Source organism: Gymnogyps californianus, chromosome 1, assembly GCF_018139145.2.
Source record: "Gymnogyps californianus isolate 813 chromosome 1, ASM1813914v2, whole genome shotgun sequence".
Lineage (NCBI taxonomy): Eukaryota > Metazoa > Chordata > Aves > Accipitriformes > Cathartidae > Gymnogyps > Gymnogyps californianus.
Window position 1 is genome coordinate 150,326,274 of NC_059471.1, and position 16,556 is coordinate 150,342,829.

At 39.4% G+C, this 16,556-nt stretch overlaps 1 protein-coding gene across 4 annotated transcripts in view; it reads right to left on the minus strand.

Moving 5' to 3' along the window:
* Positions 1 to 16,556, minus strand: part of ADIPOR2 (adiponectin receptor 2) — a 47,619-nt gene that overhangs the window by 19,788 nt on the left and 11,275 nt on the right. For all 4 annotated transcript variants that reach the window (XM_050900313.1, XM_050900289.1, XM_050900297.1 and 1 more), the window contains one exon: positions 3,832 to 4,067. In XM_050900313.1, coding sequence (XP_050756270.1) covers positions 3,832 to 3,999 — 168 coding nt within the window. In that variant the 5' untranslated portion in view covers positions 4,000 to 4,067. The remainder of the gene's footprint in view (positions 1 to 3,831; positions 4,068 to 16,556) is intronic.

Genomic DNA, 16,556 nt, shown 5'->3' on the forward strand with positions numbered 1-16,556 from the left:
GTTTTATTATTTTGGATAGGCATGCACAATACAGCTAGTAAGTCTTTGCTACATGTAGTAAGTGAATGCCACAGTTTACAGAAAGCAGGATCTTTAATGTAATTTTTAGTTCACAGCTATGCAGGTTACCGCTGCCAGGGACAAAGGTCTCAGAAAAAACTTTTAGGACTAAATTTGATTTCTTAATACCACCTCCATTTTTTTCCATGAAAAGGCTTTATTTCCAAAAAGGACCAATATTTTGGCCCATCAAAATTAGAAACAGAGAGTATACAATGCAAGCTGTGAAGGAGATGGAAAATAATTCTGAACAATACAATGGTATGCTTCCACACACCTCCTTAGAAAAGACTATAAAAATAATTCAAAAGCAACTACTACCTCTTAAGAGCTCAGACTGCTTCCTCCTACAAGTGGAGCAGAAAGTGGATATACAAGTAGGCAGAGGGAAAGGAATCTTGTATAGGAGAGTTTAGGGCAGATTTTATATAAATAACGGAGCTGCAATGATATAAAAAGGGTAATAGGAGGCAACAGGAAAAGTAAACAATGCAATATTATCAGAGGATAAAAATACACACATTTTTATACTATGTCCTGGTTTCAGCTGGGATAGAGTTAATTTTCTTCCTAGCAACTGGTACAGTGCTGTGTTTTGGATTTAGTGTGAGAATAATGTTGATAACACACTGATGTTTTAGTTGTTGCTAAGTAGCGCTTATCCCAAGGTAAGGATTTTTCAGTTTCCCATGCTCTGCCAGCAAGCAGGTGTACAAGAAGCTGGGAGGGAGCATAGCCAGGACAGCTGACCCGAACTAGCCAAAGGGATATTCCATACCATAGAATGTCATGCTCAGTATATAAACTGGGGGGAGTTGGCCAGGAGGGGCGGATCGCTGCTGGGGCATCAGTCAGCAGGTGGTGAGCAACTGCATTGTGCATCACTTGTCTTTTCTTGGGTCTAATTTCTCTCTTCTTATTATATTCCTTTTCACTACAATTATTATTGTTGTTATTCTATTTGTATTATTGTTGTTATTATATTTTATTTTTATTAGTACTATTATTTTAGTTATTAAACTGTTCTTATCTCAACCCACGAGTTTTACCTTTTTTCCCCGATTCTCCTCCCCATCCCACCAGGAAGGGGGAGGGCTGAGCAAGCAGCTGCGTGATGCTTATTTGCTGGCTGGGGTTAAACCACAACACACTAATACCTCAAGTCTTCGGCCCAGTAAATTTTGGGGAAGTATCATATCTATTAGAATACATCTATATTATGATATTCAAGAAAGTCAGTATGATTAGCTTGTCATAAGTAGAAGCATTTAAAAGCACACTAAATGACCATGGTTGTCCTACCATCAAGACGCTATATAGCTCTCATCCACTTTCCTTCTCCAACACAGGAATTCCTTGAGTGTTACCATCGGCTTCAACGTGGTTGCATTTAGCCACTAGAATACTAATGTAGCGGGCACCACTTGAGTCGTTTTATAAGGCTATGTTTAGCTTGTATGCCCGAGTACTATTGCTATCTATGGAAGAACAATAACCTTATATTACTGTTATCTAAACAAGAGTCTCTTCAAAACCAGAGGAAAATCATGCTTTTGAACTAATAAGTCATCTCTACTGAGGCAGTTGCATGTAGCCAGAATGTACAGTAGAGCAAAAAAGTGAATCTCAGCTGGCATTTGAGTAACAGCTGTGCTGAGGCCTATACAAGACAGAGGAAGATACATAGCGTAATGTTTTTTCCAGATTATTTAGAACACTGCAGTATGGCACATTAATAAAGGCCATTTGGCAAGCTAATATTGGTACTTCTGACAGCAGAGTGTTTTGGGATGATCCATCTGAAGCATCAATTATTCAGCCTTTTAAGAAAAAAAAAATTAAAGATATCACAGTATTAAAAACAAGAAATCACAGACGACAGGAATAAAACTTTAGGCTGAAAAGTCAAAAAAGCAGGAGGCCATATATGGCAGAGAAAGTGATGCAGTTCAAGACAGAACAGCAAGGCCCAAATGGCAAAAACAAATTTCTGTGGCAGCATTTTAGGAGACTGGGAAAGAAAGAAGACATCAAATACAAAGAAAGCTAAATATCTGTAGTGAGCCAAAACAAAAGAAACACATACTTTTGCTACAGGGGTGAAAGCAAACACTAACACATGCTAAGAATGCCTGAAAAAGCAGAAGAGAGAATGAGAGTACTTTAACCATTTTATTTCCAAAATTCTAAAATTAAACACTTTGACTCATCCAAATCATTTCTATTTAGCTAAGCAAATGTACAGAAAGAATTACAGAACATAATCAGTTATGGGCTTTTACTTTGGGCTAGTCCATCTGCAGGCAACAGGTAACTCGCATTATTCAACCAGGAAAGTCAGAGACAAGAATGAAAACAGCTTTCAAAAAAGACTGATGCCAAACACACTGTCAGATAAACATATGTATGTTCAAAATATCTGCTAGTACAACTCAAATTTTCTTTTTTCTAACCTTAGCAAATTGAGCTATTGGCTAAGACTTTGCACCTTATACACATGCTTTACAACCTTCCACATAATGCAGGGAAAAGGACTCTGGGTATTTCCTGTTACCAAGATACCGAGAATGTCCTATAGAAGTTATAGCAGTGTATAACTTACAGTGCATTGGCTTAGCTTATTAGCCATGAAAACCTGTTCTGACTTCTCATTACAAGGACACTTAAAACTAAATTCCATAAGGGCTCAAACTAATCAAGTTAAGACAGCCTAATACAGGTTCTCATGTCAGCTGAACCATGATAGCGGTCCATGCACACACCCAGAATCTGTGGCAATTGCCATTACAGCAACAGCCCAACTCTTCTGCATAGAAGGCTACATTAAGTAGCATCAGCATGTTTTTACTGCGGGCGAAAACCATACAGATGCTATAACTAAGCTGATACAGTAAACCCATTAAGTCATGATAAATTTAATAGTGAGCCTACGATGAATGCCTCTTCCACTTAACTGTGCTGATATCCATTTGTATATATCCTGGGAGAAGCATTAATTACAGTTCTGAAACTCTCTAACCAGAAGGTACTTTTGTCCAATGCTTGGACATTACCTTCATATAACACCTAATTAAGCCATGGAACGCCTTTCCGCAGGATGTTGTGGCTGCTAAAATTTACAAAGGCTCATGCACCAAAAATTCAAAAACATTGCCACTGGCTCAGGAAATCTGTGAGCCACCAATTAGTAAAGGCTGGGAGAGTGTCCTACGGAAGTAACACAACATGCTTCCCTGTTTTTGTACTCTCCCTTATGAGTCTGTACTGGCTACTGCCCGAGATAGGATATTGCGCACTGTGGATGTTTGGTCTAACCCAGTATGGCCGTTCTTCCAACAAGAATGCTCTCAAACAGATTTTTCTGTCCTAATCTCTAGGACGATAGCAATTAGCCAAGGTTCAGATTACATTCAGCCAGAGTCAATAGATCTTCTCCTTTCACTTATAATTAATTGGAAGTTACAGAACAAAAATCTTTTGATATGAGCAGCATCTCAGCAGAGAACAAACCAGTACGAGTCCCACTTCTTTGAGGAGGGAATAAAAAATATAAAGCTGGTAAACTTACACTTATGCCCCATCTTGTCACCCAAGCTCCCATACATTCAACTGAGTACTTCTGGCATCTTCCCAGTTTTATTACAATTATTTAGCAGGCATAAAGAGGTTGTAGGCTCACAATTCACATTTCTGGAACTTATTTCAAGCACTGAAGCACTTATGTCAAAACTCATTTTCCTAGCAAACCTAACAGATAATCATATAACTTACATTTTCCTGGTCAGAAGACAGAGGTGGCTCCACTAAAAGAAGCCTCTGTTCAGAGCTGTCCTCTTCAAAGGTTGCCTGTGCTGTTGCAGTGTCAGACATGTGTCCTCTTCTGAGCCGTAGACCTGGCTCTGGAGAACCAGCATTATCGAGTTCCGTTAGTTCATTCATGAGACGCTGGGAGCCTTCTCAAATACTCTCTTTCCTCTTGGTTCGGTCTGGCTGATTGTGTGTTGGCTCTGAAAGACAAACAGTTTTTGTAACTGAACTGAAGTTACAAAGAAGAGTGTAAGAGTTGGCTGGAAGAAGAGCATGCTTAAAAGCAACCAAACAGCTATGACAACTGCTTTTATATGTACCCAAACTCCCACAGGCTCAATTATATAGACATCTACACTGCTGGACGATGAATTCTCATCTTGTGACCACTAATACTTTCAAAGTTGCATTTAACTTGTGTTAGGATATGAAAGATGACAGAAAGTGAGCTCCATAAAACACTAAATTCACAAAAGCACAGAGATGTTTTTATAAATTATTTTTATTTTTACAAAGTTGCCAACACTGGGCTGTTAATACTATTTACAAATAAACTACTTATCACAGGCACTCTATCAGCTTTTTGTGATCAATCATCTGGGCTAGGTTTCACCAAAACTAGGACGCTAAGTACCAGTACAGCTGCTCGGGTAACAGCAAGCAAGCAGAGCTCAAGCAGCAACTAACTTTAGACAGACTGCAAGGAGGGTGATAGTACACACAACGATTATGTTTCCCTTGTTTAAATTAACATGTTCACAATTACTGCTAGCAATGGGTCTGTAACTTTACTTGTGTAAGGAATTAGACCAGACAGATTCAAACACCTTTCGTTCCATCACAGCAATCAGAAACAGGTAATTCCCCCAAAAAACCATAACCTATACTTTCTACTCAGAAAAGTAACTGTATTTTACACTTATAACACTGCAAAAAAGATTTGGTGTAAATTTAGCTCAAGACACTAAAGATTAATTAAATTTGCAGAAAATCACCTAATGAGGACCTGTTAATCTGAGCCCTCATCCAAGAGTACTATTGGTTACCTATTTATCTTGTACATCACTGTGTGGTGGTCACTTCAACAGCCAGTCAAGAGGTACCTGTTTGACACTGGTAGCCTTAGGAGGCACAATAGCCAGAGCACTTCACAATCAGAGTGCCAGAAACCATCAGAATGAATTAGCACTCAGCTGAGGTTTCAGAATCACTTTGAATGAGAATCTCTTTGTTTTATACTAATCACTTGGTGTCATTCTATTACTGTAGCATCTAAATACTTAGATGTGACTAACACATAACATTAAGATAACCCATCTAAGAAGTTTTAACTTGCCAGAGTGCATAATTAGATTGGAATTTTAGTGCCCAATAAAAGATGCCAAACTTTGTCATAATGTAGGAGGGCAAATTAAAAATATAAGATGGGGGATTGATATTGGCGGTCTTGTAATAAAATGTCACCTCCAAAAAGCCAATAAATAATGTACTCCTTCCTTTCAGGGACTAATCTCATTTACATATGATCACTGCAAGGTAATTCTCAGCTCTGACAAATGTGCTATAGTTAATTTTGCTGCAGCAATTTGTAATATTATATCCCCTCATCTGCCTGGCAATCCCCAGAGGAGAGAGCTGCTAATGAACAGGTAACAGACTGTGCAGAACTAAACGACACCTCAGTTGTCCAAGTTCAGTATGGCACACTGCTTTAATCACCCAAGAAGGTAAGTTTACAATATGACAGCAGAGCAGATGGTATGCCCACCTTCCTGCCTACTCCACTACAGGGTCAGTAACCTCCATCTGAGAAGTAACATCTAAAATGGCCACAGCTGTTTACTTGGTAAACACAAGAGCCATAGGACTATCACCCCATGAGAATTAAGCCAGGGTTTAACAACATTACACAGGAAGCCCAATGAGGAAGTTGAGCAAGTGGATTTTAAGACCAAGAACAAATATTTAGAAAGCCACGGAACAACTGAAATGTTGACTGTTTTTGTCATATTTCAAGCAGCCAATTCACAGTTGTATTTTTATGCGAGAAACATGAAGACATCGTCACATTGCCATTTGGCAAAACAGATCTAGGGAAGAAAGAAAAGAGTATGCAACAAGAACTAGTTTGAAATGAAACTTACTGGGTGTCTTAATTTAAAAGGCAACTTATAAGAGACTAATTTCAGTATATTACACTGTACCAATTTGAAGCTGTAGCTAAAACAAAAAAAAAAAAAAGCAAGTAAGCAGAGCAGCTGTTTGTAAACAACAGTTACAAACACACACACCCCTACCTGATATTCCACACAACATTTCAAACAGGTAGTCAGTTGAAACAGCCATAGTTAGTTTCACAGATTATTCAATTTGCATTAGACATTTAACAAGCAAGTTTTACTAGTTTTTCTTTAAACCAGCTTTAAGCAATAGAATTGCCATTGTGTGCTGCATTACCTGCTATATTGCCTAAGAGCATGTCCTTACACCGCCTCTATGACATTGTGGGAGCAATGCTGGAAGAGACACGGTAACAAACAACACAACAGGCTTAACCACATTTGGCCAAGATGCTTGCGAAAGGTTCTTCTAATACAAGAAGACAGAAGAATGCCAAGAGACTTCTTAAATCAGGCCTTGAAGATTTACTTCACTAGCCCTCGCTGCCAAGCAATCACTAAGGTTAAAAATAAAAGATGCATTTCACCTCCAGCGAGTGAGATTTGCACTCAGTAGTAGAGTTGAACTTTAGAGCTCTACATAAACAGAAGTCATTGTTTCTTGAAATTACAGTGGAATTGCTCAATGAACTAAGATGTTTCCATGCTGTCCTTCATGCAGGATCCTTTTAGTGCTAAATATGCTTGCCCTTACTGAGCATGCAAAGGTAAGCAAGCCAAAAGACAGTCCAAAAGCATCGCTACTGGTTTTTAGTCCTTTTTAAAAATGTACTACAAAAGCCAAAAACACGTGCCTGAATGCAACATGGAGTTGCCAAAAGAAAAGTGCTAATAGCCAGAACTATTTGTTCACAAGTGAAAGAAAGCAGTCTGAGATTATGAACAAGAAAGGCATAGATGGTCTTTAATTTCTATTATAAAGTTTCTATGACTCCACAGTTCAGCGAATGACTAGGATGACCTTTTCCTAAGAAAACAGTAAATCTAAGTACGGTCAGCAGCATCTAGCCAGAAGACGATGGTTGAAATATTGTGAAGAGACTTATTGCCCCATTCTGTCTCTAAGACTAGGCAGTTCATGAAAACAAAAACTAGAAAATGGAAAGATATAGAACACTCGAGGTCTTGGAAGAGATTGTTTTGTGTTTCACTGAGATTATAAATCATATATATATAAAGTCCTTTAACTTTTTTGTAGCATGCAACAAACAAAAAGCTTTCATTAAAATTAGCTTCCATTTAAAGAGGAAGTTGCCATGTACAACTTAAAATCTACTTAATGATTGCATATATAATAAGCATAATATCAGCATCTAGATCAATCAGTGAGTTCCTGCTGTGTTTAAAATCAGCTGAGAAAAGCATCTACAGAGTTTGGTTTGTTGGGGTTTTTTGTAATATATAAAACTTCTAAAGCCTAAGTCAGCTTTTAGAAAGGACTTATCAGTTTAATACTATCATAGTTCTAAACACAGCTTATAAACACAAAAGGTAGCACTCCATTAGTCAACTTAATATGCTGCTGCCACCACACAACCCACAATAGCCTAAGTGGTCATCACTCCCAGCTGCTCATTCCATCCCAGTTCAGAAGAAGTCAACCCCACAGCAAGGAGAGTCAGTGCCAGTTTCAGGCTGTAGAGAGACACTCGTCATCGTACTGAAAACAGAATCAGAAGGCAATAGTATTGCAGCAGTTCACCGCAACTGTGCAATGTCAGAGGAGTCAACATCCACAATTACCGCATATTTAGGATACTGCTTCACTCCTCAAGATGACAAGGAAAGAAGCACCACAGGATGATGCTACTATTCTTTGTATGATCTTCCTGGATATTCCTCAGCCCTTTTAACCTCCCAGAATTCAACTGGCATGAGGACTGGTTTTCTACCTAAGCTAAACAATGCCACATGGTAGCAAAACAAAGGAAGCACACCAAGGGTAGTGTTTGTAGTTAAATTATAGAGATCTGTTGCTCTCTTTATAGGATAAAACACAATCCCAGATGGTCAGGCTACCTCCCACTACCCCTAAGCAAAGCAATCTCTCCAGTTTTCAATTCTTCTCAGTACATTCCTCCTATAAGCAGCACAAGAATGATCCCTTCAAAGGTATTTCATTTCTGTCTGTAGCCGGTATTTGGAAGAAGAATGAAAATTGCATCCCCCTCCATTCCCCTCTCATTGATCCAACAGCCTTTCTGATGGAAACTTTCCTGTTCAGGAAGGCATGGCATCCACTGTATGCTCTTTCCTTGCTAATCCTCGTCAAAGCATCCATTACACTAGCATAAGCAATGTATACACACCGGACGAATCTTCGTAAGATTAGCTCATTCTCCCTAACAGAGCTTAGTTATCAAAAGAACAAAAGGTCATCATGAAAATTTCAGGCTACATCATTTCTCAGAAAATTCATTAATGTTTAATGAAGGGCTTGGGTGCCTGAAAAGTCTTGTAAGAGATACTATCTCAATGTACAAACTTTGCCTTGCCTGTGTCCATGTACCATCACAGCTACAACAGCATCACTAGTTGGCTAGCTACATCCATGCCAGCAGAAAGGCAAAGCTAATTGAACAGTAAACCACCTATGGGTTGAATAACATTACCAAATCCAAAGTTGTTTAGACTAGGCCTTAGTAACAAAATAGGCACAACTCCATTTCCAGAACTGTTAGCACAGGTACAAATGGCAAAGCACTTCCAGTACAACCCATGGGCAGATTGTTTGTGATAAGAACACAGCTTATATAGGGTGATGGAGGGGATTTCTTGCTTATAAAATAGTTGATTCTGGCTACCTTGACTGAAATAAGGTATAGTAAACAAAATGTAGCTTTCTTGGCACATTGTATTTCTACTACTATCTTCTGGCAGGGAGGTTCTGTCACAAGTAGTCCCTCCCAAATGGTATAGTAACACCAACAGTATTCAGTAACATCACACAAAAGCTTAAATTATTCTCAGGTGACACTGGCATCACCCTATCGCCCATCTGGTTCCCTTACTCCCTAGGACCAGTACTGATGCTCAGTTGAGTTCATCAACAGTGAGCTGTTGGCAAGGTGTTGGGGTTTGTGCCTTGGGGTTTTTTTTGAGGGGGAGGCGGTCTTCTTTGACTTTCTGCCTACGTGGCACCCTGGTCCACTTACCGTGGAAATCAGGCAAGCACCAGTGCCAATACAAGGCAGGCGTATACAGTTTGGGTAAGGGAAAGAGGAAGAGGAAGTCAGACAGAAAGTGCTGTGTCACATGAGTTAGGACTGCTGTTGAGTGTCACCCATACATGTGGCCTAGCTAACCCATGCTGGGTCACTTATAAACTATGAGGTATCCACTGGTTGGCTGCTTTTTTCATTATGTATAGAGCAAAGCAGAAGAGATAAGAAATCCATACATTTTAAGTAGATTTGTGAACTGCCCCTAAGTTAGAAGGCCACAGCTAAGAAGTTAACAAAACAGTAATATTGAAAAATTCAAGAGTATAACTTGAAATAAGGGATTTTTATCCTTTTTTTTTTTCCTTAGAGTCTTTCAATGATTGAGCTGTCTTTTTCAATTAAGGAGTTAAATATCCACACCAACATTCCAAATATTCTCCAAAACTACAGTCAAAAACAAAGCAAACAAGGGTATGTATGAAGGGGGAAGGAGGAAATCTCACAGAAAACCTTGTTTTCTCAATGTACCCTAAAGGAAAAGCATGAATCAGGCTGTAAAAATTCTTTGGAGGTCATCTTTAACAATGAGGAACAATGAGGAAGCAATCCAGCACCTCTTCTCTTAGATGTAATTTCCCTAGATAGAGAGACATCTACAAAACAAAGATTAGACTCCCGCAGAGGGTCAGCAGCCAAAAAGCTGTCTTTGTAACTTGTAAACTGTCACTGGACACTTCAGCCTAAGCTATTTCACAGCAGGCTGCAGAGGCAAACAATCAAGCACATTCTGATGCATTTGGATCCAAAGAAAGGGAACAAGCCAGCAGCCTGCCTACATTAACAAAATGGTTCCATTTCAGAGGATCCTATTACATTGTTACAACATTTGTCCAATTTGTACTGCAAATTGGACCCCACTTTTGTAACTGGGTTAAGCATTATGTCAGAGGTTGGCCCACCCCCAGTGCACAATGTCCGGTTGTTACAGACTGGATGACTGCTGTAAATTAGTTTTACTCTTCAATAAACCAAAACCAAGAGAATTGTCACAAAAGCAGTACAAAATGAAGAGCAGAAGTTCAAGTTCTTTTCACATCGCGTTCCACAAAAATCCACAGCCCAGACCTGGAAAACCTGCTTTTGGTTCATTTTTCATTAAATGGCTCAGTTTCTCCAAGTGAGAAACGTTCCATCTTTGTGCCCTTTTATGATTTTATTTCTATGGCATGTTACTAACCCACACCAACTTACTTCACGGTTGCCAACAACAAAAAGATGCAGTTGATTTTTGTTAGTAACACTTTGGATCACAGACTGTCTAAAAGTGAAAGACTGAAATTAGACATTACTTTCCTCTTAAGTGAAAATTTAGAATAGATCCTTTTAACTACTGCCTCAAGGACATCCAATTCACAGAATTGTTGGGTGAAAATGAAGAAACCAAAGACTTTGGAGCAGGCACTAAAATCCAGAGCTAGACTACTAAACTGAAGTTACATTCATTTATCCCCCTCTACACAGAGGATCTTTGCATGAGAATGTAAACCTCACGAAGATCAATGGCAGCAAACCAGAGAGCAAACATTCCTCTACCCTGGCAGGTACAACACTCTCCCCCTAGGAAGCATAAGTCTGAATCTCTCTAGAAACTGAACCGAGATCTTTTACAACTCAAGAAAATGTCCAAGGTCTGGAGCAATTGTACAAACACTACCGCCTTGCTTTTAAAACCAAAGAGGAATACACACGTTTTAGGCTGCAAACATCAAGCAGGAAAGCATTTAAGACAGTTGCCTTCAGTGCTTCTTATTGGCTTGCTTGGACATCTCTTTACTTAGATGCCACCACTGTGCAGATTTAAGGGCTGGCTGGTGCCAAGAGGGGGCAGCCCCACTCTTCCCTGGGTGGGCATCAAACAGCCCCACTTCTCATGGCTGCCCCCCCAGAGGCACTCTGATGTTTGTCACAACCCATTCCAGGTGGCAGTCTGGAAAAACGTTAACCGAGGGAGGAGAATGAGATAATCATTTACTATCAAACCAGCAAACTGAATTGGCTCAATATACTATCATGGAAGCAGCATGGACAACATGACAGAAACAGTAGGACCACACACCCAAGATTTTAATTCTTAATGTATTTTATAGGCAGTATTTTCCAATCTGTTAAGGACTGACAGTTATCTGTTGGCCCAAGCCTTTGATTGTCATATATGTACATACCACGGCCTTTATTATGACCTGTTGACCAGCTGCAGACCACACCTGGCATAGCAAACCAGACACCTTACCAAGACTACTGATTTTAATACAGCGGTCAGTATCTCAGAAGCTTGGTTGCAAAAAGCTGACCATCACACTCTTCCCAGTTTTTCGAAGCACCTACTCTCTAGTTTTGCTGATAATCTTGATAAGCTTTATTCATGAAGTTGTGAGCTTGCTCATCAGTGTTTTATTTTGTGGCTGACATGGTCTACAAAATATATTTGCATCCCCATATTTGTAAAAAATGAGAATAAAGAAAACTTACTCCTTTACTTATATTCAACAATGGCATTTCTTCAGTTGAAAACAGCATATAATCCTCTCCTCAAAAATCATAATGTTGTTTTGCCACAAGTCAGACAACTCTAAAAATTTGCTACTTTTCTGTAGCAAAAATGCTACAAGAACATTGTAGGAATAACCAACATCCACACCCACAGCATTCTACCAGTCTAAGATCAAAAAAGCAGTGCAGCATCTTTTTCAGATTCTTTCTTAACCACCAAAACTCAAGCAAGAGAGACAGATCTACTGTAACTAGACTGCACCTAATTTACGTCAGTCAGAAGCAGATTTAGTCAAATGGCTGAAGTTCTAGATAAGACCAGGTAAAGCTACTTATTAATTACATATCTTAACTTCCTTAATGCCATAGCCAGAGAATAATTTGTTTTTTAAAAGATAATCATTGTTGAGAGTTAAGAAATAAGCTGAAGTGAACTTTTAGTCTCCTCTACCATTTAGTGCCACTCTTTCAGATATACATTTCTTTCCTGGTAACATTGTTTGAAATCATCTCAAATTCTGAAACAAGACCAAGGACACTGATACCACAATACATCACTGATGCAATTCAAAAGTAGAAATGTTAAGTTAATCTTTTACTTTCTACTGTCCTATAACTAAGGAGAGATAGCAAAACACCCACAGCCTACTTATGACACTCTGTGAGATTACTGCTAAAATTCTAAGAACCAAAATTATTATCCGTATGCATGCAAGCCCGTTAAGTATGGAAGTAGCTTAAACTCAAAACACATCTACAGGACCTAGAGCAAGACACTCACACAAAAAGTCATCTTGCTGTGGTTTGTTTTACCATCTTGGCATAACACTTTTTGCTAGTATAACTGTGTTCCCTGCAGAGGTTTTTGCTAGTATAGCTGCAGCCTGCAGTCTAATCAGCACAGCTACGCTAGTGTAAATTTTAAGTTTGAAACAGTTTAAGACCATAAACATGCTCCAAGTTAATTTTCAAGTAACCAGGAAGCATTTTGAGAATATACACATTAGATGTTTTGCATGACTTAATATCACTTATTGATGCATTCAGATAGCCATACGGGGCGAGGGGGGGGTGTGTGTGTGTGTGTGATCCACGTCTCTTCCAACTCCAAAAAAACAAAACAGCCCCCCAAACACGCACTGTAATTGTCTAAAAAAAATGCTGTAAGTGAGCTGTGGCAACGAGGAGCACTTCGTTTCTATATACTTTCAGTGAAAAATATACTGTCCCTACTTTGAAGCATGTAATTGCAATCCACCCTTTGATAAGAGCGCTACACTGCTTGTTTAGTAAAATGAGGATTGGCTGTAACACTGGATGAATGACAATCAGCACCATTAAAGGAAAATAAAGATTTTGTTATGTCAAACTATTTATAGTGGATAACTCACAACAGAAGATAGTGACAACAGGAGATTAAGCAAAAAATTCCTCAAAGGAAATAGACACAATATTTACACTTATAAAAATACCTTATTACAAAACAGGAATAAAACCATAATTTCACATAAAACAGAAAAAGTTGTTAGACATCCACGTTGCCTTTATCATAGGTAGAGTACAGCATTTACTGTAATTATAAAATTCGTAAAAGAAAACACAAGACTGTTATGTGAAGCACTTACACTAAGTAACGATGGCTATATATCACAACAAAGCACTACTGGCTACCTTCAGACCTACACAAGTCACCACAAGGCAAAAGAAGATAAAAAAGAAAGGATGCCTCCAGGATCCTTTACTCTGTCCCACTCGGGAGCCTGGAGTCATAAGAGGGTTTGCAACACCCTTCCTGGACTTGTGAGTGATAGGCAGGGATTTGTGGACATCGAACGGGGGTAAATCATAACCATGCAGCCCTGTAAATACAGCACTACCAGCAGGCCATAAGCTCCGCGTCGAGCCACGAGGCCTCAAGACTGAGGCTTGTCAGGCTTGCTCTGTCTGAACTTTTCTTGACCTGCCTTTTACTCAGTTTAGCTGTGACAGCAGCTTCTTTAATTGACTAGATGTCTACAGCTAATTTATTTTACTTTTGTTTACCTTGGTGTGATATAACCTCCAGTTATCCTCCACAAAAAGAGGTATTTACAATGATGTTGAGGAAATACTGGCCTAGTATGACAACAGAGGCCCTGAGAAGTGGAGACAACAGGATGCGGTACAGAGGAGTACAGGCGTGTGATAAGAGATGGGGCACAGGCTTGCCACCAGAGACCCCATGGCTATAAACAACTCACTAATGGTCAGTTAAAAAAAAATGCAGACCTGGAGCTGGACAAACCTGGCTTCTGGGGTAACAAAGAAATAGTAACTAACATACATAAAGGGCACCATATATAGTAAATTCAGACATTACCTGGAGCTGTAGACCAATGAAGAAAGAAAAGAGGTGTAAAAGCATGTTAGCAAACATACAAAAAAAACCCCAAGTGGATCCTAGAGGGAGGAAGAAGAAACAGGCAACATCAACATCATACTCCTCCCAACAAATGACTCCCAAGGCTGATGACCTGCCATTGTCCTCTCCAGCAGTCCAAAGCTGCTGACTGAAAGACCCAGAGCAGCAATAGAAGGGTGAAAGTAACTCCAGAAGGGACAGAAACTAAAGTGTGCATGTTACAATTTTAGCTGCGTTTGGCAGCATTTTCCCGTATGTAAGTACTCTAACTGCAATATTCTTCTTAATTTTTCTTTAAGAATTAAGTCTAGACTAATGATTCTTGTGTCAGACTGTTAAGGTTTCCATTATACTAACAACAAATTTTTGGCTTTATTTACACACACGTTATTTTTATGTACACAGCACAGGCACAAGGGGTGCTTCCTCTTTGTCCATAAACAAGAATGTAACAACATGGATGGAGTCCTCCATTCCTTCTCCCGTTTTGCAACTCTGAAGAGCATTGTTAGCCTTTAAAGTGTTACAGGAAAATTACAATGTAACAACAAAGTCTGAAACAGCCCCAGGAAAAGCAACCAAATGGGCCATCTGAACTTGTAACACATTCTTTCCCCAAAGGGAACTCTTTGTGCCAGGGTGACCTGGCCAATGTTGTTTTGTACCAAAGGGCCTTTCATACATGTATATACCTCCTACAACAGCACCTGAACACAAAAACCAGTGAGCTAAGCAGTCACTGTCTGCACTTTCTGTTTGCAGAAAGAAGTTCTAGACATCATAGAAGACACTCGATTTCTTTAAGAAACCCGAAGAACAGGAAGGAAACATGGCCAAGTTGATAAGCATCCACACTCTTAAGAGTAGGAAGGGTAGGAATTTGGGTTGATATCCTGGACAAGGGCCCAGACAGGAGGAACACGAGCAGAGAGTAAGAACTGGGTCAGCAAACTACTGAATAGTTACTTGTCCTAGTTTTCAAATACTCACTGAAGGTACTCTTACCCTAGCCCAACTGCATCTGTAAGGGGTGTTAATACATGTAGAACTATTCAGATAAACTATTCTGGAAAGAAGAGAAAATACCTTATGCTGACACAACACCTGCTGTCATTGGAGTTAGCAAATAAGGGATCTCATTCTCGTATGAGTTTGTTCTCTTTCTGTAAGAAAAATAAGCTATCTACTGTAATTTTGATGCGAAGGCTAACTACCATGTCCATGCCTGTGACCGAGAGGCAACACAGCTCTTCAGATTCATCTGATGTGCACAGACAGACAGCTATTATCAATACTGAGAAAATGCAGGCCAAGCTTCTCAGTAGAGATCGAGTGCTACACGTAGGAGCCAACCACTAATCTGTATGCCAAACATGTACTTGGAAACCTAGCCGAGAACTCTATACAGGGGGTCAGATGTAAACAGAGCATAAACACCGCCTTATCCACTTCTGAAATCCCCAGGTATACTATTATGAAAAGCATGAAAGGTTCTTCCAGTATTGACAGCACAGTGGTGGCACGCATGCTTTCAGAAAAAAAGTAGACACTGACAGATTTGTAAGTCCTAAGAAAAGTCAATAATCAGTGTTGTGAATTTAGTATGTTAGAAGAGAGCAGAAGTAAAATCTTGGAGGACAACTGACCTGCCCAGATAACCAGGCAAGTCCTGACCTATGTAAACAAGCAAATAGCTGTAGCTAAGGAAACAAGAGTACAAAGTGACACAAGCCTTGCATTTAAGTAATACAAAATCTGGTATCTATTTTTATCATGTGCTAGTTAATCAGTTCATAAGTTTTACATCACATTTTACACATTTACTAAATGATTTGAGAAAGGATTTGCTTTCCAACAGCAAAGAAAGTTTTATTTAAAACCAGAGATGACCACTCAAAATTGCAGTAAGATTTCAACACAGCACAAGGTTTCCCAATCTTCATGTCTACAACAACAGCACCACCACCCAAAACAACAACAGGAAAAAGTGAAAATAGCAAGCATTGCCTGTCAGCCAAGATAAGGTCACGGAGTTAGCAGAAGGCGACCTCAAACACAAAAAGAAGTTGTTCTTGACACAAATAAGTAGCAAAATAAGTAGACCCTGGAACTCCTTGCTACAGGGTGAGGATTCACAGGAAAACTGGACAAACGCACAGGATAAATCCATCAAAGGGTGTTAAGCACATGAAGCCACCTCTAGCTCTAGAAGCCCCTAAATACCAGTGCATGTCTATCATACATTGCTTGCATATTCATACTTGGAAGCTATTGTCTTCCTTAGGGGATGGGCATCCTTACTAAAATCTTAGAGTCCTCTCTGAGGAAGGACATTAAGGGGCCTAATGAATAAGAACAAAACAAAACAGGGAATAAGTCAAATGATTGAGACAG